This window comes from Pinus tabuliformis, chromosome X (genome assembly GCF_031772625.1).
Source record: "Pinus tabuliformis cultivar Carrire ecotype Pingquan chromosome X, CPIR1, whole genome shotgun sequence".
Classification (NCBI taxonomy): Eukaryota; Viridiplantae; Streptophyta; class Pinopsida; order Pinales; family Pinaceae; genus Pinus; species Pinus tabuliformis.
In genome coordinates, this window is record NC_142308.1 from 381,345,327 (window position 1) to 381,366,984 (window position 21,658).

At 40.3% G+C, this 21,658-nt stretch overlaps 1 protein-coding gene across 4 annotated transcripts in view; it reads left to right on the forward strand.

The window, feature by feature from the left end:
* LOC149140132 (Ypt/Rab-GAP domain of gyp1p superfamily protein) overlaps window positions 1-20,585 on the forward strand; it is a 287,711-nt gene extending 267,126 nt beyond the window's left edge. For 2 of the 4 annotated variants that reach the window (XM_089446798.1, XM_089446801.1), the window contains exon 10: window positions 19,211-19,718. In XM_089446798.1, coding sequence (XP_089302924.1) covers window positions 19,211-19,372 — 162 coding nt within the window. In that variant the 3' untranslated portion in view covers window positions 19,373-19,718. Of the gene's footprint in view, window positions 1-19,210; window positions 19,719-19,955 lie in introns of those variants that run through there. The other 2 variants (XM_089446799.1, XM_089446802.1) reach the window with 2 other exon arrangements.
* Window positions 20,586-21,658: the final 1,073 nt, after the last annotated feature.

Here is a 21,658-nt window from a genome sequence, read left to right on the forward strand (position 1 = left end):
GATCGAGGTAAGGCATGGAACGATTGTTAGTTAAATTGAAGCAACCACAGTTGAGGATTCGAACCTGTGGTTTCTCCACGTTCCAGAGACAGTTGAAAAGAAGAATCAACATGCTCTCGTTCTCTGTGATATTTTACCTTTGCACATCTAGGTGTCGCTTCAGCGTAGGATCTGCCATGATATCTTGGATGAGCAGGAAGCCAAAATCTGTAGCCGTCAGCACGACCGAAGCTAAGTACATTGCTGCTAGCATGGCTATTTGTGAGACAATATGGCTAAGGAAGCTCTTTGAAGAGCTATTTGAGTATGTTCTGGACACAACAGTAATTTACTGTGACAATAAGAGTGGGATTCGACTTTGCAGAAAATCCTGTATTCCATGACAAGTCCAAGCATATTGAGATCAAATATCATTATATCAGGGATATGGTGCATAGAGGAGCAGTAAGACTCCATCATATAGCACTCGCTAACATTCTTACCAAGCCTTTGCCGAAAGGGAAGTTCTTGGTTTTCAGAGAGCAACTTGGATTGACGGATGTGACCCTTCCTAGAGAGGGTGGTCATGGATGATGAGCCTTGGATGTGTGAGATCCTTGTCATGTGTTGACAAGTGGATCCCCCGAAGTAGTGATGAGCCTTGGATGTGCGAGATCCTTGTCATGTGTTGACAAGTGGATCCCCCCAAGTAGAGACGAGCCTTGGATGTGCGAGATCCTTGTCATGTGTTGACAAGTGGATACCCCAAGCAAAGATGTAACTTAGATGTGCGAGATCCTTGTCATGTGTTGACAAGTGGATCCTTCCAAGGAAAGATTTAACTTGGTTATGCAAGATCCTTGACAAGTGGGTTATCCCCCCAAGTGAATATAGAGTGATGAATGAATCTCCCCTATGATGATTTTGTTGGACATTGGATAAACCAACTCTCCCTGCGTGTTTCGTGACATGTGCTTAACCGCCTCTCGTGGATCCATTAACTTTAGCAATGCGTCTGTTTACTAACACTTGGGGGTTTTGGTGTAATGACAATTGTGATTCCAATAGATTCTTCTTCATTAGATTGTAACATCATTGTTCCAAAGCAGAGATCCATGTGTCAGAAGGAAATTCCTCACTGGCTAAGAGGGAGTGTTGACAATTGGCAGCGAAGGAATGAATTTCCTTGAATAAAATTTCATTTTTGACTATTCTAGAGTGACTTTCTAAAAATAGAAAGTCATGTATATCATTGTAACCATGACTTTGCAAAATCAGTAAGCCACCTTGTTTCAATTGGTAATCATATCTATATGATGGAAAATTATTTAACTTATCCTTAATCAATCTCAATTGTTTAATTTTTAATCTAATCATTAATATATATTTAATATTATTATTATTATCTTTACGATACTATAATATTATTATTAAAATGAAATTCCATGTCACCTCTCTTACTTGGCACTAAGTCATGCCACTTCACATCTCTCTCTCCTTGATGGAAAATCAAACTCTCTTATTCAATGATACGTTACTCTCTCTTCCTCTCTCTCTTTAATGCTCTTACGCACCTCTTACACTCTCTTACACACTTTAATGACTCGTCATAAAAGATTCCTCTTACACCTCTTTAATGCATATGTTACACTTCTCCTTAATGGCTCAAATTACTGAGACATTCGTTCTCCCTCTTGATGGCATAAGTTACTAAGTCATGCGTACTCCCTCTTGATGGCGTGAGTTACTAAAGCAAAGTGTACCTCCTTTATGGCATAAGTTACGCTCCTATTTTGGCATATGTAACTCCTCCTCAAGGCATGGGAGTCACTTCTTCATGAATTCAACCTCCTTGCTCTTCCTATATATTTATGCCTCTCATCCTCTCTATTTCTCACTTGTGCATTGTGAAAGAAGAGTACGAACTTGAGAAAGAGAGAGTTAGAGACTAGAGAAGAATTGTGTGAGAGAGAGAGAGATAGAGTCTTGAAGAGTAAGAGAAAATCTTGGTGAGCCAAAGTAATTCAGTTTTGGCATCAGCTACAACTATTAAAGATCTTCTTCAGATTTGAGTGAACTTCTTCTCTCTCATTGTATTATGTATCTTTGCTGAACAATTGATTTCTAATAGAAGAAGAATCTGGTTGGATTTTCCCCTTGTGGGTTTTTCCCTGGTCATTGGACCTAAATTCTTTGTCTACTTGTGTTCTTGGTTATCTTCTATTTTGCATATGGTTTATATGGTGCATGTTCTATCTACAATTGCTTCATTAATATTGCAGAAGAAAGAAGTTTTGGATCAAGTAATTGTTGCAGCATAGAAAGTCAAAATTTCAACAGGTTGTACTTTTCATCTCACAATTGCTTCCCTCAAACTCTGCATAGATGCCCAAATTTGCCACAATAAAAACATTTGATAGCTTTTCTGCATTTTTCTGACCTGGGAAGATTTATTTCCATCATTCTCTTCCCTCTGTCTACCGCCCTTGGTCTTAAAATTTTCTGTAAGTGCCACCTTAGAAGCCTCAAGCTGATTACTATTCTCATACTACTTTTTCCATCTGCCTTGCTACAAGAACTAAATGCTCAACTTCCCAAAATGCTGGAGTTTTATCACTACTAGTAATGTTCAGAATTTCAATAAAATTTCCATAGGAAGAAGGGAAACTTTCAAAGTTATAACCACCATATATTCTTCTTCCGTTTCGTTGTCAATTGGTTTTTATTGATCTTGGATATCCTTGATATTTAGCAAATGATTTTGCAAGGAATCAAACACCTCCATTTTTATTGAAAATAACATATTTTTAAGAGAGAAAGATTTACTTCATGACAAATGCATCATTCCCATTTTGAACTTTGGAAAGCATCTCATTTATTACCAAGAGCGTGATCAGCATCACAGCCTCTCGATTCTTTGCAATATCTGCTGCTTAGGCACACATATCAATCTGACTCTTTATTTCCTTTCCCAATACAAGCTTGTCCAAACATCCGTATTCAAAAATTTGAAGCATCTTCTGTTTCCATGATTCAAAGTTCTGACCAGTGAACTTTTCGTTTCATCATACATTATATGGGATAAACTGGCTATATTTTTGGGATTAGATACACCAAACAAGTCTGCATTTACTGCTAAAACTCATCAATTGAAAGCCCTACTGCTCCCCTGAGCAGCACCCTACTGTTGTTCTAACTCAAAGTCTTTGTGAATCAGTCAACTAATATCTATTATAACTTGCCAATTCACATTCAACTCTACAATCAATTTTGTGGTGATTAAAAAACTTGATTCTCCTTCAGCAAAGAATTTTAAACTTGCAATATGTACTTTGTGACTCTGTTTTGTGTGCCTTCTTCCTGTTCCATGTGGGTCCCTTATGAGGCTGATCCCTATTACATATACAATGTGCGTTCAACCCATATATAGTCCCACTAGGTTGGTAACAAAATAATTGAAATTCATATAGGGTAGGAAAGAGTTATGCCCTGCTTGCCATTTGATAAGAGATCCAAGGTACTAGGGTAAAGGCTTGCACCATATGCTTTATGTTGAAGGGATAGGACTGGACACAAGGCATTATTATGGGAATTTCCAAGTGATAGGTGACAACCATGTGACACTTAACATTAGAGGAGGGTATCCATGGGAGCTTTCACTAGCCATAGAGCCTATCCCTAAAGGCAGGTTTGTTCACTATGCAGGCAGTAATAGACTTAAATGTCACATACTTTTATTGCTTGAATGGGTCTGCATTCATGTTAATCCTATAATGCTGTGTTTCTCGTCTTCATAATTATCATAAATGGGTAGATGATTCAAACTCCTTTATACTTTTCCTTTAAGAATCATTGTAACTTGCTTTGCATAGTAGCAAAAGTAACATGAAGGATAACAGTTTTTGCATGCCTCAGTAAGTTGGACATCTTACATCGAATGCAAAATCCTGATACATCATATATTGTGGGCTGGGAGATGTGTTTTGAAAAATCACTCGAGTACATGCTAACATGGCAATTGTTTAATGGTGCTGACAGACTTCAGTTGAAAAAAATGATTTATGTTAACAAAATTTTGTGACAGATATCTAAAGGTTCAAGAAGCAAAATATCATGATTTATTATTTTTTTAATTCACGTATTATCTTGTAAATAAAAAAGGTATTGAACTTGTCAAGGCAATTCTTGCATAATGGATTATGCACTCAAATATTATTGTTCAACTACCAAAGCCTAATGGAGCAATGGGGAAATTACCTGTCTAGTTTGCACACGTAATAGAGACAATACATTAACAAACTAATATTATATTAGCTAGATTTTGAAGAGGTATAACCAGGGATTTTTTTTATTGTTATAATCTATAAATGTTAAGTTTAGGTATGTTCTATGCTTAGAGCAATATATTTCAATTTTCACAGTTAGCTCCATATCTTTTCCAGATTAGCAATCACATCAGCATTAAAGTAAACTGCAGATAGAACATAAACATAAATCGCAGAAGACAAGCCAAGACAAGAGAACACAAGATATGGCGCTAGCCAGGGAAAAACCCCAATGTGGGGAAACCCTTGATCAATTCTTCTTATATGTTCTTCAATAGTTTAGCAGAGAGAGAGAGAGATAGTACGTTTACAACAGAAGTCAACACTTGACTTATCTAGATAAGAGCATAGATCATCTCTAAGAAGATGATACATGAGATCAGTTGAAGACACGTTGCTTCAACTAATTCTCCAAGGTGACTCCTTCACCTATCGTTTTGCTGCATTTCGTCATCAAGCTGCACCTCACCGTGCTGCGCCATGCTGCACCCATCATCACTATGCTGCATCTCATCACGCTTCATTAATCATGAGTTTACCCATCACTGTACTGCATTATGTGCCATTGCTGCAGCATGTTGCCATCCTGACCCACTTGCTTGTCGTCCCTTGCTTGCTTGTTGTCCCTAGCATGCTTGTTGTCATTAGCATGCTTGTTGTTACATGCTAGTTGTCCCTTGCATGCTAGCTGTAACATTGCATGCTTGGTGTATTTGCTGCTAAGTACCATACAACTGTCCCAATGTTAGTTAGCTGTCCCTTGCATGCTGTTCTCCTTCAGAGACAGATGCTTCCGCTGTTTCCGCAGTTCCTGGCAGTTCTGGTAGTTCCCGCTATTCCCGGCAGTCTCGACAGTTCAGGCTTTTTCGGCATTTCTGACAGTTCCGTCTTTTCCGGATTTTCCGACTTTTCTGGTAGTTCCGGCGTTTCCGACATTTCCAGCTTTTCTGGCAGTTCCGGCTTTCTGGGTAGTTCCGGCTTTTCCGGCTTTTCCAGCAGTTCTGACTTTTCCAATAGTTCCGGCTTTTCCGGCAGTTTCGGCTTTTTGCCCTCTGGATCAAGGCAATGTTATTCCTTAGGATCTTTCCTGCTATTAAAACCCAAAGACAAGTAGAGAGAGGAAGAGATCCCACGTGTGTTGAAATGACTTGAAGGCCACCTCTATTTATACTAAAACGTTGAGCACATGTGGGGTTTATTTGGTTGCTGGCCGACCTTGACAAATTGTCTTATAATGCAAATAAATTCATAACTCCATGAATACTTATCAGAATCGGATGATCTTTAGATCAATCCTACACCTCTCGATGAGAGGGATCCAAGAAAAATATCAGTTTCCATAAATAAGATGACCCACATGGAGTTTGGCCCTAGTTGCCAATTTTAACACTCCCTCTCAACTAGGGAGAACTCCATCTGTTGATCCATATGTCTGACTGTACTATCTCTGCCATCAGTGCCTTGCACTGCTCTGCTTTGCTTTGATCTGCTGAGCTCTGCTCTGCTGAACCATGAAGAAGAAGAATTGATCGAGAATGTCTCATACCATTCTCTACTGACCCGAAGTCAGTTTCATCTGAAGAGAGTGTGTCACATCACTCTTACTGACCCGAAGTTAGTTTTATTGATCCCAGATCAATATCACAAGAGAGTGTCTCAAACCACTCATACTGATCCCAGATCAATGTCACAAGAGAGTGTCTCAAACCACTCATACTGATCCCAGATCAATTTCATTGATCCCAGATCAATGTCACAAGAGAGTGTCTCAAACCACTCATACTGATCCCAAATCAGTTTCATTGATCCTAGATCAATGTCACAAGAGAGTGTCTCAAACCACTCATACTGATCCCAGATCAGTTTCATTGATCCCAGATCAATGTCACAAGAGAGTGTCTCAAACCACTCATACTGATCCCAGATCAGTTTCATTGATCCCAGATCAATGGAGGTCATCCTAGCATAGGGAGTACGGTAGATACAACGATGCGTCCATCGATAGTACTACTATGGTCCCTATCCTCATTTCCCTGCTCATTGATCAGATGAGAGGTACTTCCCATGAGTCCCAGATTACATGGGTAGGATGCCTCAATAGGAGAACTAATCATTTTGTCCACAGGAGAATGAATCATCCTGTCAGTGGATGCCACGGAGAACTAATCATCCTGGCCCACAGGAGAACTAATCATCCTGTTCCACAGTCGCCACGGAGAACAAATCATCCTGGCCCACAGGAGAACTAATCATCCTGTTCCACAGTTGCCACGGGAGAACTAATCATCCCGGCCCACAGGAGAACTAATCATCCTATTCCACAATTGCCATAGGGGAACTAATCATCTCGGCCCACAGAAGAACTAATCATCCTATTCATAGCGCACCACCAGGGAAGGGTGAGTCACCCTGTGGTCGTATGTTGCTCTAGTAAGTACCCCAAGCCCCCCAGAGCTCCCAGAGCTCAATGCATGCAACATGCAGGACCCTTATAAGAAAGTCTCTCAATGACTCCAAGTCGTTTGGGAAAGTCACAGATTTGACCTTTCCCCGGGGCTTTGACAAAATGTCTATGACCTGTACATCAGTCTCAATGCGATGGAGCCTCCTCGCTCATCGACTTACCATATCGAAGATAAGGCAGTATCTGATGTCTATCTGCTGGACCAATCATCGAATACAGGATTCCTCAATAATCGAATCCCCCCTCTAGTTGTCACATAGAATCACAGTGGTATTCATCATGTGTACAAACAACTCACTTAAGAGCTTCTGCAACCATGCAGCTTCACACGAGATCATACTCGTAGCTATGTATTCGGTCTCGGCGGTGCTTATAGCAACCGAATTTTGCTTCCTGCTCATCCATGATATCGAAGCAAAATCCAAAGAGAACCAACACTGATAAGTGCTCTAGTGATCCTCCACACTGCCTGCCCAGTCAGCATTCGAATAATCATGCAGTTTCATATTTCCAGCAGTGTATCTCAATCCATGAGAGGTTGTGCCTCGAAGATATCTCAGAAGATTCTTGGCACCAATCCAGTGAGGCTCAACCAAATATGAGCTCACCATGCTAATTGCAAAACATATGTCCGAACGGAAGTTCACCAAGAACATCAACGCGAATGAGTTTATGAAACTCAGAGGCATTTCTCAAATCTGGTCCAACATCACTACCATATAACTTCTGAAAGTTAAGATCCTCGAGGTAGTCATAGGCTTGCAGTTTATCATTCCACATCCGAAATCCAACTCCCTCTTACTTCTGCAAATGAGAGGGTTTGCACTTGTTAGAAATAGGTCGTCCTCATAAGGTGCCGGTATGAGAGGTCTATCATCCACAACCTTCGGGTAATGGTTTGGATCGGTTTCACTCCTAGTGAATCTCAGCTTCATCAGACAGCTATCAATCCTCTCATACTACGCCCGAGGTGTTTTGCTTCAAGCCATAGAGGGCTTTCTTCCACCTGTATACATGAGATTCCCGATCATGAATCTCAAACTCCTCGGGTTGTTCCAAACCTGTGGACCTGCTGCATGAGGGGAATGGTCCCCTTATAAGATTTTCCTTCGGTACATCTCAGACATGTACCTTCATGCTCTACTTGAATTCAGACATCCCTATCACCATTTGACTCACATCAGGTAGGGCCCCATAGGTAGATCTTTGGTGTTATAGATGTGATATGTCAATTGACATGATCCCCAATGGACCATCCTGCAACTTGATACAAATTGCCAACCCTGAACCCATGAGAAAAAGAATCTTTGAAAATTATATTTTTTAACACATACCTTTCCATCGATGAATGCCACCCTGAAACCTTTGACTAACATTTCCGAGATGGACACCAGGTGATCTAAAAATCACTCGAGCGTGATTTTAGTTAATTAATTTAATGAAGGTAGGTATTACAGACTCATGTGTTGGTGTGTGTCTATGTTATCTTAGGCAACAGATCGATCAGATTGCAAAATACACAGACACTGGAAAATGGAAAATAGTAAGAGAAACACAGTAAGCAAATACAAGAACACAACAAATTAATAAGGAGTTCACCCAATCCTCCTGGGCTATACGTCTCCGGTCCAGCTTTCAGTGGTGGCCTTCTTTTATTGTGTCTTTAAGCAGAATTTTTACAATGAGGAGCTCAATTTGAGTCTCCTGAAACAGATGATGCTTAGTAGAGTGGTTCTTGCATTTCCCAAGCCACTAGAGTGCACAGATTCCCCCTTACCAAGTCTCGACCTCAACTGGTCTTAATGGGATGAGTCCAATTTGGTACTCAGTTCCCCGACAGATATCCTCACAGGGATTGCTTGAACCTCTCAAGCCTGGTTCTGTCTGCTCGATGCTGCCTTAGCTCTACGGTCAGCTCGGCTCTCTGTTCTCTACTTTTGCTTTCTGTTCGGTTTCTCTGGCTTACTGTCTCCTTCTCTTCTCCTTCTTTGTCTGTTCATGGCTTAAAGCCAATCCGTCCCTTTGACTGTTCGCTTCCTCTTCCGCCTCTTCAGATCGCCTGCTGCTGTTCGCTTGGGATTCCTTGCCTCTGTGCCTTTGCCACTGTGTAACGTCTCACAGGGAAGTGGCCACTTGTCCTTTCACGAACTGTGCCAGCTCTTCCTCAAACGGTTTGGTATTTCGGTTACTCTGTGTAATGATTCATCCGCCAACTCAGCGGTCAAATCGGACTTCAGAATTTTATATGCCGCCGCTTAATTCTCCCTCCAAATCCAGTCATTCATCGGGTGCAATCTTCGTCGTTAGATTTGGAGCCCCCAGATCCTACGGTGTTCGCTCTTATTGCGCGGTTGACTTGCTCGGACGTTAGCCCGCGATGAGAGGCGGTTTTCTCTCTCATCCGCTGGACACGCGTCGTTCGTTGTATGGCATCGCTGGGTCTCCTGACAATTCTGCTTATCGCCCAAAATGCCTCTGATATTCTGCCGGATTTGGAATGCGGGACCCGCTTATCATTTTAGTGCTTTTCCCACGGTTTTCGGCTTTCCTTGTGATCGAGCGCTCGGGGCTATTCCTTCTCGAGGGGTTTTGCCCAGCGATGCGTGATTAGCCTTGAGCGCTCGGTCACAAGGAAAGTCGAAAACCATGGGAAAAGCGCTGAAATCACAGGCGGGTCCCACGCTCCAAAACCGACGGAATATCGGAGGCGTTTTGGGTGGTAAGTGGAATTGTCAGGAGACCCAGCGATACCATACAACGAACGACGTGTGTCCGGCAGATGAGAGAGAAAACCGCCTCTCATCGCGAGCTAACGTCTAAGTAAGTCAACCGCGTGATAAGAGTGAACACCGTAGGATTTGGGGGCTCCAGATCTAATGACGGAGATTGCACCCGATGAATGACCGGATTTGGAGGGAGAATTAAGCGGTGGCATATAAAAGTCTAAAGTTCGATTTGACCGCTGAGTTGGCAGATGAATCATTACACAGAGTAACCGAAATACCGAACCGTTTGAGGAAGAGCTGGCGCAGTTCGTGAAAGGACAAGTGGCCACTTCCCTGTGAGATGTTACACAGTGGCGAAGACGCAGAGGCAGGGAATTCCAAGCGAACAGCAGCAGGCGATCCGAAGAGGCGGAAGAGGAAGCAAACAGTCTAAGGGACGGATTGGCTTTAAGCCATGATCAAACAGAGGAGGAGGAGAGGAGACAGTGAGCCAGAGAAACCGAACAGAAAGTGAAGCAGAGAACAGAGAGCCAAGATGACCGCAGAGCTAAGGCAACATCGAGCAGACAGAACCAGGCTTGAGAGGTTCAAGCAATCCCTGTGAGGATATCTGTCGGGGAACTGAGTACCAAATTGGACTCATCCCATTAAGACCAGTTGAGGTCGAGACTTGGTAAGGGGGAGTCTGTGCACTCTAGTGGCTTGGGGAATCCAAGAACCACCCTACTAAGCATCATTTGTTTCAAGAAACTCAAATTGAGCTCCTCATTGTAAAAACTCTGCTTAAAGACACAATAAAAGAAGGCCACCATTGAAAGCTGGACTGGAGACGTAGCCCAGGAGGATTGGGTGAACTACTTATTAATTTGTTGTGTTCTTGTATTTGCTTACTGTGTTTCTCTTACTGTTTTCCATTTTCCAATGTCTGTGTATTTTGCAATCTGATCAATTCGTTGCCTAAGATAACATAGACACACACCAGCACATGAGTCTGTAATACCTACCTTCATTAAATTAATTAACTGAAATCGCTCTCGAGTGATTTTCAGATCAAGTGGTATCAGAGCTTTAGGTTGTAAGGTTAGACAAGCTTGTGCTGGATTTAGCTGTTGAATGATAACTAGATCAAAGATCAAATTAGGAAAAGGAGAGTTGGTAGAAACTAATCCTGAAATTGGGAGAGTTTATCCTCAGAAGACAATGTCAGAGGAAGGTTTTGTGGGGCTAGACCCTCAATTCATAGATAGTTTCCTAGTCACAAGGTCCATGGTAGAGGAAATGCATAAGGACTTTAGAAAACATAAGGAAGAAGATTCATCAAGCTTCAAACAAGACAAAGGAGAAGATGAGTCTCTCCTCCATGACCACTCAAAAGGCAAAGGGAAAGAGGAAAGCTTTTTCACACCTCCTAATAGCCCTGAACATAAAAAGAAGGCATCTTTGATTAAACTAGATGTCAAATTCGATTTACCTATATATGATGGAGAGTTGAATGCAGAAAAGCTGGACAATTGGATTAGACAAATTGATGTTTATTGCAGAGTGCAGAGTATTGATTCAGACAAGAGCAAGATTCAGCTGGCAAGCCTACGCCTTGGAGGCACTGCCTTGGTTTGGTGGGAAGGCAGGACCCAAGCTGACATGAAAAGACATGGTAAGACTATTTCTGTCTAGAGTGAATTTGTTTCTGCAATAAAAAAGCAGTTCTATCCATTGGCCTACATGCAGCAAGCCATGATGAGCTGGCAAACTCTTCGACAATTGAAAGGGCAAAGTGTACAAGGTTACACCCAAGAATTTAGAAAGAGAGCATTGATTCTAGGAATCTCATTAGACTCACCTGAGACTCTGTTGAAGTACATTGGTGGTCTACACAGCTACATGAGGCACACTATCCTCATGTTTAATCTCACTAGTATAGATGAGGTATCTGTACAAGCTACCCATCTAGAAGCTAGAGGAAAGAATGGAAATCCAGAAGTTGGGGGATCATCCCAACCCACTGCAAGCAAAAATAAGGAGAAAAGAAAACAGAAATGGAAAGCAAGGAAAGCCAATACTGCACAGAAAAGCAAGGTTTCATGCACTCACTATAAGAAAGATGGGCATGATAATGAGCACTGTTGGATTCTGCATTCGGAGCTGAGACCTAAGAAGTTTGAGGGCAAGAAGAAGACTGCTACAACTATTCAGAAAGATTGGGGTCAGACTCAGGAGATGAAACAACCATTGCAGCCACAGGTATAAAAGGTAAGAATTCTGAAGCATCTACTAGTAATTCTGCACAATCTACTATTGATGAAGAAAATGAGAGAAAAAGGCATGAGCTTTTCCATATTCGAGTTATTTCCAAATATCAAAAGATTGATACTTTGTTTGATAGTGGCTCACAAGTAAATTTAATTTCTGAAGCAATTGTAAAGAAATTGGGATCACTGATTACACCTCACAAGAAACCATACCCATTAGGATGGTTAAATGATAAAGAACAACTACAAGTGACTAGACAATGCAAACTCAAGTTTTCTTTTGGGTCAGCATTTGTAGATGAGGTTGAGTTAGACATAATTCCTTTGGATATATGTGGAATTGTTTGAGGAAGTCCTTACTTGTATGACATAAAAGCTATTTTCTATCGAGCTGAGAACAAGTATCTACTCGTTAAAGATGGAATCAAATACTTTGTAAGAGCTCATAAGCTCAAAAATAATTATACTCTCATAAACTCAGGGCAGATGAAAAGAATGATAAATTCATGTAAACAATTCTTACTGATGGTTGTAAAGGAAAAGAAACCTGATAAAACCAATGTATTTGAGGGCTGTGATGCTAAACAGCAAGCTGATTTAGAAAAGGTTGTTTCAGAGTATGATATCTTGTTTCAAGAACCTAAAGGTCTGCCACCCAAAAGGGAAATAGTGCATGATATTATTTTGCAGCAAGATGCTCCATTGCCTAACATTGGAATGTACAGGTTGTCCGCTTTAGAGAACGCAGAAATCAAGAAGCAGGTGCAGGAGTTGCTCAAGAAGGGGTTCATCAGATCTAGCACATCACCATGTGGATCTCCAATCGTTTTGGTGAGAAAGAAAGATGGCTCATGGAGAATGTGCATTGATTACCGAGCACTGAATAAGATAACAATCAAAAATCGTTTCCCCTTCCTCGCATAGATGATCTATTAGATCAATCGAAAGAAGCTGTTTATTTTTCCAAGTTAGACTTGCATAGTGGATATCATCAGGTTAGAGTTGCAGAACAAGATGCATGGAAGACTGCTTTTAAAACAAAATTGTATGAGTGGATGGTTATGCCTTTTGGCTTAACTAATGCTCCTGTTACTTTCATGAGAATAATGAATGATGTTCTCAAACCTTTTCTTGATGATTTTGTTATTGTATATCTGGATGACATTTTGATATTTAGCAAAACATGGGAAGAACATTTAAAGCATGTTAAGCAGACACTAGATGTTTTGAAAAGAGAAAAACTTTATGTTAAACTCTCAAAATGTGAATTTGGCAAAACATCTTTGAATTATTTGGAACATATAGTAGGGGGTAGTGAATTTAAGATAGATCCCTCTAAGGTGGCAGTCATTGTAAACTGACCTAAACCCAAATTTGCTACAGAAGTTAGGAGCTTCTTAGGAGCAGCACAATATTGGAGAAAGTTCATTTCTAACTTTTCCTTAATTGCAGCTCCCTTACATGCTTTAACAGGATTGAACAAGGTGTTTCAGTGGGGAGGCAAACAGTAGAAAGCCTTTGACACCTTGAAAGAAAAGATTAGTACAACACCAATACTAGCACTGCCTGATCTTCAAAGACCATTTGAGATCCAAACAGATGCCAGTGACTATGCCATGGGAGCAGTGTTGATACAATACGGTAAACCCATATGTTATCATTTTGAGACATTTAATTCTGCAGTAGTTAACTATTCTACATATGACAAAGAATTGTATGCATCAGTACAGAGTGAGAAAAAGTGGAAACATTACTTAATGGGCAAAGAGACAGTAATACATACTGATCATCAACCACTTCAATATCTACACTCCCAAACTAAGTTGCAGCAATCAAGACACTTTAGGTGGATGGGTTTTCTACATCAATTTCATTTAGTCATCAGATATAAAAAGGGCATATACAATAAAGTTGCTAATATGTTATCTAGACCCATTATAAATGCATCTATTATACTTAAGCATAATTCTGTGTTACATGAGAGCTACATTGAACAATATGCTCAAGATATAGATTTTAAAGATGTATATGCAACTTTAAGTTAAGGCAAACGAGTAGAAGAATTGGATTATCATGTAAAGGACCGACTCTTATATCATTGTGGGAAGCTATGCATTCCAAAAACTAAAAGAGTAAAGATAATTTGAGAAGCAAATATCAGGTCATTTTGGGGTAAGTAAAACAGTGGCACAGCTGCAAAGATTTTGTTATTGGCCAAAAAATGAACGAGACAGTTTCTAGATATGTAAGAGGGTGTACTATGTGTGCTAAAAGCAAACCCAACAATAGAAAACTAGGCTTGTACACTCCATTACAAGTTCCTTCTCATCCTTGGGAAAGTGTTTCTATGGATTTTGTTGGAGGACTGCCTAAATCTAGGAAAGGTCATGATTATCTGTATGTTGTTGTGGATAGTTTCAGCAAAATGTGTATTTTGATACCTTGTAATAAACAGATTACAGCTGAACAAATTGCAAAACTGTTCTTTCAACATATATGGGTTCATTTTGAATTACCCACTTCCATTGTATCTGATCGAGACACCCGATTTGTGGGGAAGTTTTGGTCAAGTCTGTGGGAACTGATAGACACCAAACTGAAGAAAAGCACAACTTTCCATCCAGTTGCTCGGGGGATATTGCAACAAACATCCTAAGCTTTGGGATGAACATTTGTGTTATGCGCAGCATGCTTACAACCGAGCAAAACATTCTTCTACACAGAGATCTCCTTTTGAGACCTGTTTTGGTTTTACACCCAGGTCACCTTTGGATTTTGTCTTTGGTAAAGACACCACAGTTGAGGGACACAATGATGTGGACAGGGCAACTAGGTTCATTGAACAAATCCAACAGATCCACCAGGCAGTACAGGAACAACTGGAAAAGAGCCAGGCCAAATACAAGGAAAGGCATGACAAGCATCGGATGGAGCATAGTTTTCAAGTTGGTGACCAAGTCTGGCTATATATCAGCAAGGACAGGATGCAAGGTGAAGGTAAAAAGCTAAAGCCTATCAAGTATGGACCTTTCAAGATACTTGAGAAAATCGGTGAGAATGCTTTTCACCTTGATCTACCAGCTTACATGCACATTTACTCAGTCGTAAATGCAGATAGCTTGAGATTGTTTGAACCTTCACTAATTGAGGATGCCGAAAAACAGAGTCAATTGCCTTCTATTGATGACCTGTTACCTGAATATCTTAATGAATTGTAGGAAGACACGGTTCTAGACAGGAAGGTGAGAACGACGCGCAGGGGAGATGTTGAGTACCTCAGAGTTGGGCTCAAGGGTTCAAAGTTGAGCAGTGCAAAGTGGATAGAGATTGGACAAGTGAGACAATTGTACCCTCACTTAGTCGATGCTTGAAAACCAACTTTTGGTGGTCCAAAAGCTTTTTCAGTGGGAAGGCCATGATCCGAATTGGATCCATGGAAAATTATCAGAGTTCTATGACTGTATCAAATCATGACAGACTTCAAAAACTTGTGAACAAAGAGCTATCAGGAAGGACCTTTGGACAGTGGTAGTTTGTAGCCAGCAAGGAACGACGAGGACCTCGGTCAAAGCGCGCTGACCGAGGCCCATGGAGACTGTGCAGGATGCAAACTAGCAGTTAGGAAGTCCGGATCGGAAAACGAAGGCCATTTTTGATGCGCGATTGGCACTTAGCCTCCGTTTTCCGATCCAAACTTCCTAACTGCTAGTTTGCATCCTGCGCGGTCTCCATGGGCCTCGGTCAGTGCACTTTGACCGAGGTCCTCGTCGTTCCTTGCTGGCTACAAATTGCCACTGTCCAGAGGTCCTTCCTGATAGCTCTTTGTTCACAAGTTTTTGAAGTCTGTCATGATTTGATACAGTCATAGAACTCTGATAATTTTCCATGGATCTAATTCGGATCACCAGGTTCTTCTTGCGATCAGGTACCTTAAAGAGATTCTGCAAATGAATCGAGTTACCCTTATTCAATTGAGAGTTAACATTCCCTACACCCTTTCCGGGATAGGTGGCGTCGACTCTAAGTATAATCCCATGATTGTTTCCATCTCTACCAAATTAGAGAGTGCACCCATGTATCCGATGAAGTGCCTTGAAGCACTACAATCTATAAGCCAGATTCCCAAAGAATTTGAAGGAGAGGGCCAATACAAGATAACGCTTCTTTATCTTATCAGAAACAACATTTGATTCTTCATACCTGGGGTTCCTTGCATTCTATGAAGAGTTAGCCATTTCCTTGATGACCTGCATTGCCTGTCATTCCTTTGATCATTGAAGATGTCCCTGGAATGATTGTTATCATCATCAAGTGATGTCTCCCTGCCATTCGGACACTCCTTTGCATAATGGCCGAACGAGTTATCTGCCTTTCCTTCCACCCTGAGATCCGGTCTTCCAATGAAGTGATCTTTAGGTAGGCCATATTCCGCTGCGCCATTCTAATAATATTCTCTGCTTCGACTTCACCCTTGGTGAATTTGAAGAGGGATGAGGAATCCGCTGATCCTTTTGTCCTTTCCCAACTGTCTTCGGTGATTGCTTTTTCACTCTTGCTTGGGAATTGTCTTTACCTCAGCTCTGATACCATGTTAATTTTAGGTATGTTCTATGCTTAGAGCAATTTATTTCAATTTTCACAGTTAGCTCCATATCTTTTCTAGATTAGCAATCACATCAACATTAAAGTAAACTACAGATAGAACATAAACATAAATCGCAGAAGACAAGCCAAGACAAGAGGACACAAGATGTGGCGCTAGCCAGGGACAAACCCCAATGTGGGGAAACCCTTGATCAATTCTTCTTATATGTTCTTCAATAGTTCAGCAGAGAGAGAGAGAGATAGTATGTTTACAACAGAAGTCAACACTTTGACTTATCTAGATAAGAGCATAGATCATCTCTAAGAAGATGATACATGAGATCAGTTGAAAACATGCTGCTTCAACTAATTCTCCAAGGTGACTCCTTCACCTATCATTGTGCTGCATTTCGTCATCATGCTGCACCTCACCGCACTGCACCATGATGCATCTCATCACGCTTCATTAATCATGACTTTACCCATCACTGTACTGCATTATGTGCCATTGCTGCACCATGTTGCCATCCTGACCTATGTGTTGGCTGCACCTTGCTTGCTTGTTGTCCCTTGCATGCTTGTTGTCCTTAGCATGCTTGTTGTTGCATGCTAGTTGTCCCTTGCATGCTAGCTGTAACATTGCATGCTTGGTGTATTTGCTGCTAAGTACCATACAACTGTCCCAATGTTAGTTAGCTGTCCCTTGCATGCTGCTCTCCTTCAAAGACAGATGCTCCATCTATTTCGGCAGTTCCTGACAGTTCTGGTAGTTCTGGCAGTTCCGGCTGTTCCCGGCAGTTCCGGCAGTCCCAACAGTTCCAGCTTTTTCGGTAGTTCCGGCTTTTCTAGCATTTCTGGCAGTTCCGTCTTTTCCGGTTTTTTCAGATTTTCTAGTAGTTCCGGCTTTTCCGGCATTTCCAGCAATTCCTGCTTTTTGGGTAGTTTCGGCTTTTTCGGCTTTTCCAGCAGTTCCGACTTTTCCGGCAGTTTCGGCTTTTCCGGCTTTCTACCCTTTGGATCAAGGCAACGTTATTCCTTAGGATCTCTCCTGCTACTAAAACCCAAAGACAAGTAGAGAGAGGAAGAGATCCCAAGTGTGTTGAAATGACTTGAAGGCCACCTCTATTTATACTAAAACGTTGAGCACATGTGGGGTTTATTTGGTCGCTGGCTGACCTTGATAAATTGTCTTATAACGCAAATAAATTCATAACTCCATGAATACTTATCGGAATTGGATGATCTTTAGATCAATCCTACACCTCTCGATGAGAGGGATTCAAGAAAAATATCAGCTGCCATAAATAAGATGACTCACATGGAGTTTGGCCCTAGTTGCCAATTTTAACAATAAACACCATGAATTATTTTTTGATCATCTACTCCTGACGATTTTGGCTGTTGAGGACCAGAAATAACATCTATTCAATTCTTATACATTCATTTTGTGATAGATTCATGACCTAACACAATAAAAGCTACATTGGTAGTTGTTACTAGTGATACTCGCTATTTTGTTATTATCACTTTCCTGCATATTTTAATGAGTTAAAATTACAGTTTGTTGAAAAGTTGTTCCAAGATGTTTCTATGAAGTTCAAAACTCTCCATATGTCGTTGAGTTACTACTAGCTGCAAATGATTACTGAAGCTTTTAGCTTTGTAACTTGTCAAGCTTTATTGTTCATGACAGAGTGCTCATAAATTATTAAATTATTATGGTAACAACCACCATCCCTGGTAAATAAGATCATGTTATATGATTTTTGAACTTGTGATTGCTTCTCGGGGGAGAGGGACAAACAACGTGGCCTGCCTACCTGCTTGATCTTCTTCAAATAGGTCTGCCTAGATTTACCCCTACCTTACATATTGACCTTGCTCGAAGGACCTGCCTGTATGAAGGGTTGATCCCAACCTGTACGAAGGGCCAACCCCCGGCGGCACCCACTCTATCTTCGAAAGGTTTACCAACCTCAGCACTTACTTTATTGATTCTGTGGTTCCTATTTTTCTTATTATGCATGATACACATGTGACAAAATAAGAGTTATTTACGGAATGACTGGCTGAGTTGATGCAGTTAGAAGAATCCATATTCCTAGCCAATTTCCACCAAACCATCAAAAAACAAATGATCTCAATGAATTACATGCTCCAATCCGGGACAATGTTTATGGCTCACTTGTGCTATGCCAAGCTCTGCTCAAACAACTGTTAAGATTATGAGCTCTTTTGCATAAACAAATGATTCATACAGTTACATGCAGATGAAATTAAGGGCACATGAAAGTTTCTACACACCTACCTTAATCTCTCCTTTCTAAGAGAACATTTCTAATCCTTTAATTAGATGACCTTACCTAAAACCTTATTACTAATACCTTTATAAATTGACCTTTCTAATTAAGAGTTGATGATTAGTAATAGAATATAAATTATACTTTATAGATGATTCCTAATACTAACTGATATAAGACCTTTAGAATAGAACCTTAATAATTCTTTCATACTATAATATAATATGGCTAACCCTTAATTATAATAAGGCCATACTACCTTTTCCTTGTCTTTTTCATTTACTTGGTATTAATTGGAGAAAAGGAGAAATTTAGTAATTAATAATGATGAAACATTCTAATGGTTTGGGAGTCATGGGGAGCACTGGATAAATGATGTCAGAATAAGCTTGTAACTTTTATGTTATGTGTTTATATTTGATGTTTAGCAAGTGAAAAAGCATGTGTTTGTTTGTCATTACACGAGTAAGTTGTGAGAGTGTACAGTGAAATACCTAATTTGTCTTCTTTTTAGTGTCTGGTGGTTGGGCATAGAGCTAGATTGGTGAAGAAATAACACAATACTGTTACTTTTTGATTGCAGTGGTCTGAACAGTTGCAGAGGCTTGATTTTCAAGATATGGTTCTCCTCTTGCAACATTTACCCACACAAAACTGGACACATCAGGAGTTAGAGATGGTACTTTCACGGGCATTTATGTGGCATGCGATGTTTGATCATGCACCTAGTCATTTAAGTAGTTGACAACAAAGGTTATAAGTTTATTCTTGACTTGTTATTTTTGTGTTGGGCATCTTAAGAGTGGCAATACAGCCACTTCAATATTTAGTGGAAGTCATTATGGTCATGACTGGGAGCGTTAACCATGTATGTTGGAAGCCTTAAGGCATTTGATGTTGAGATTTTTACTACTAAGGGACAAAGCAATTTGAGAAGTTGAGAATTCTTGTGTTTCCTTTGTTCTTTCTAGGAATAATTTCCATTGTATCATATCCTTTTGTTTTCTGATTCATGAAAAAGAAAATCACCACATTATTGGGTAACACTTTTGTCAGAGATTCAATATGATTTTATAATCATTTCATCTTTCCCTTTGCACTGTGCTAATTGCAAGGATGGATCTTAATATTCAGGGATATAAACATTTATGACCTGTAACGTGTGATTTCAGGTCCCATTTGTATTTGTATGAAAATACACATAGGAAGACATAAATATGTCATTTTATGGATATGTTTATGTTTCTTAGAACTGATTTGAATTTCCGCACTGTTCTGACTGTATTCTCCACGTAGCACTTACAGTCGTTTTGTCTTCGGATCTTTAGGTGGATTTTCTGCATGTAACAGTGAATAAGCATCACCATGTTACATACATGCCAGGAGATAGTTTCTATTCAGATGAGCTTCATACCAACTCAAAATGGACATAATGATTCTCTGAATATTGATTGGCACAAAAGAGTTCTATCACCAGTACAATTCTCATTTTATGTATTTATTTTTTAAATCCCACTTGCAAGAAACTTTCTTGACTTGGTGAAGCTAAGGGATCGAATGTAATTTCACGCTTCTTAAGTGCCTGCGTTCTCACAGTGGCTTGGGAGGTCTGCACTGGCCATTTGCATTCTATGTTAACAGAAGTCACATGATTTATCCTATGTCTCAAGGATGTCTGATATAGTGGGCACGAGGTTCAGGGGTGGGGGAAGGATACACTGTAAATTCTAGAGGAGGGTTTGGGAACAGAGTGTAGAACATTAAAAATAAATAAGCTAAGGACTTGTGACGTTAGGTATGCAGTTGTTTGTGACATATGATCAATGAATAATCCAAAAAAACACGCAGACATTGAATTGGACAGAGTCTATTGGAACATTCTTTATTAGTGTGTCATACGGTAATTTGCTCAGTAATCTTCTGATTATTGATACTATTGGAATTCCCTTTGAATTTTTTGGCGGCCTTCCCTTTATCTCGTGATTATGATGATTTGCTAAATATTTTGATTCTTGCTTCAGGTTTTAATTCGGGAGTTTTGCCTAATGCTGGGAATTAGTTACATCATCATTATTATATTATTAAATTGCTTCTTTGCTTTAGTACACTAAGCTCTATACAGTGTTTGAAATGGACATGGGAAAGAAAATTTGATTTGATTTGTATTTTTTTAAAATCTTTTTATTTGAAAAATGAAAAAGGGTTGATAATCATTGGGGACAGTTGCGCATCCTGAAGACGTACCTAGACCATATTTTAGACATTCCTTGACTATTCTTAATTGTCTCTAAATGGCCCTGGTTCTTGAAGATGTCCCCGGCTCCCCGACATTTCAAGTGCCCAAGAACATAGCGAACATGGGCCAGATGATTTGCAGCAAGGCTTCTGCTCCTAGAACCTGGGCAACCTATATTTGGATTCCCACATTCCAAGGATCCTGGGAATGGGATCAAGACACCCAAATGTGGTGGGAACACCATCAAGAATGTTGGGAATGTTCCCAGTGTTCCTGACTAACTTTGGCCTTGTTTTCGGAATATTCACAAGACTTTCATGTATGTCCTCGATAAGGAAAGAGTGTCAAGAAATTCCTGCCAGATACTCATCAATTGGTTGTGAGATGCCCATAAATTCTCATGTAGTGTACCATTTTTTTTATGCCTGCCAAATACACAACTTATCTTACGTTCTGTGTACTGGGGTTTTTCTCGTGGGATTAGAATTTATGTTCTCTATGTTTCTTGTGAAAAACATGTCTCCCTGCTTGTGGCATACCTTTCCATGCCGTCCGTGCCCATGCTAGTCGCCAAGCATGCACTTAATTACCATTTCATTTGATAACCGATTGAGACTTCCATTGGGATCATATTTTGAATGTGCAAGCTAGTGCAAAAATAGCAAGTGTTTTAACATAAATTTTGGTTATGCATATGCAATGAATTCATTGAGCATAAAATATGTAGCATGAATCTACACGATTATATGGGACTTCACATCCAAATCATCCATATGTGTAGCATCTACCTACAAT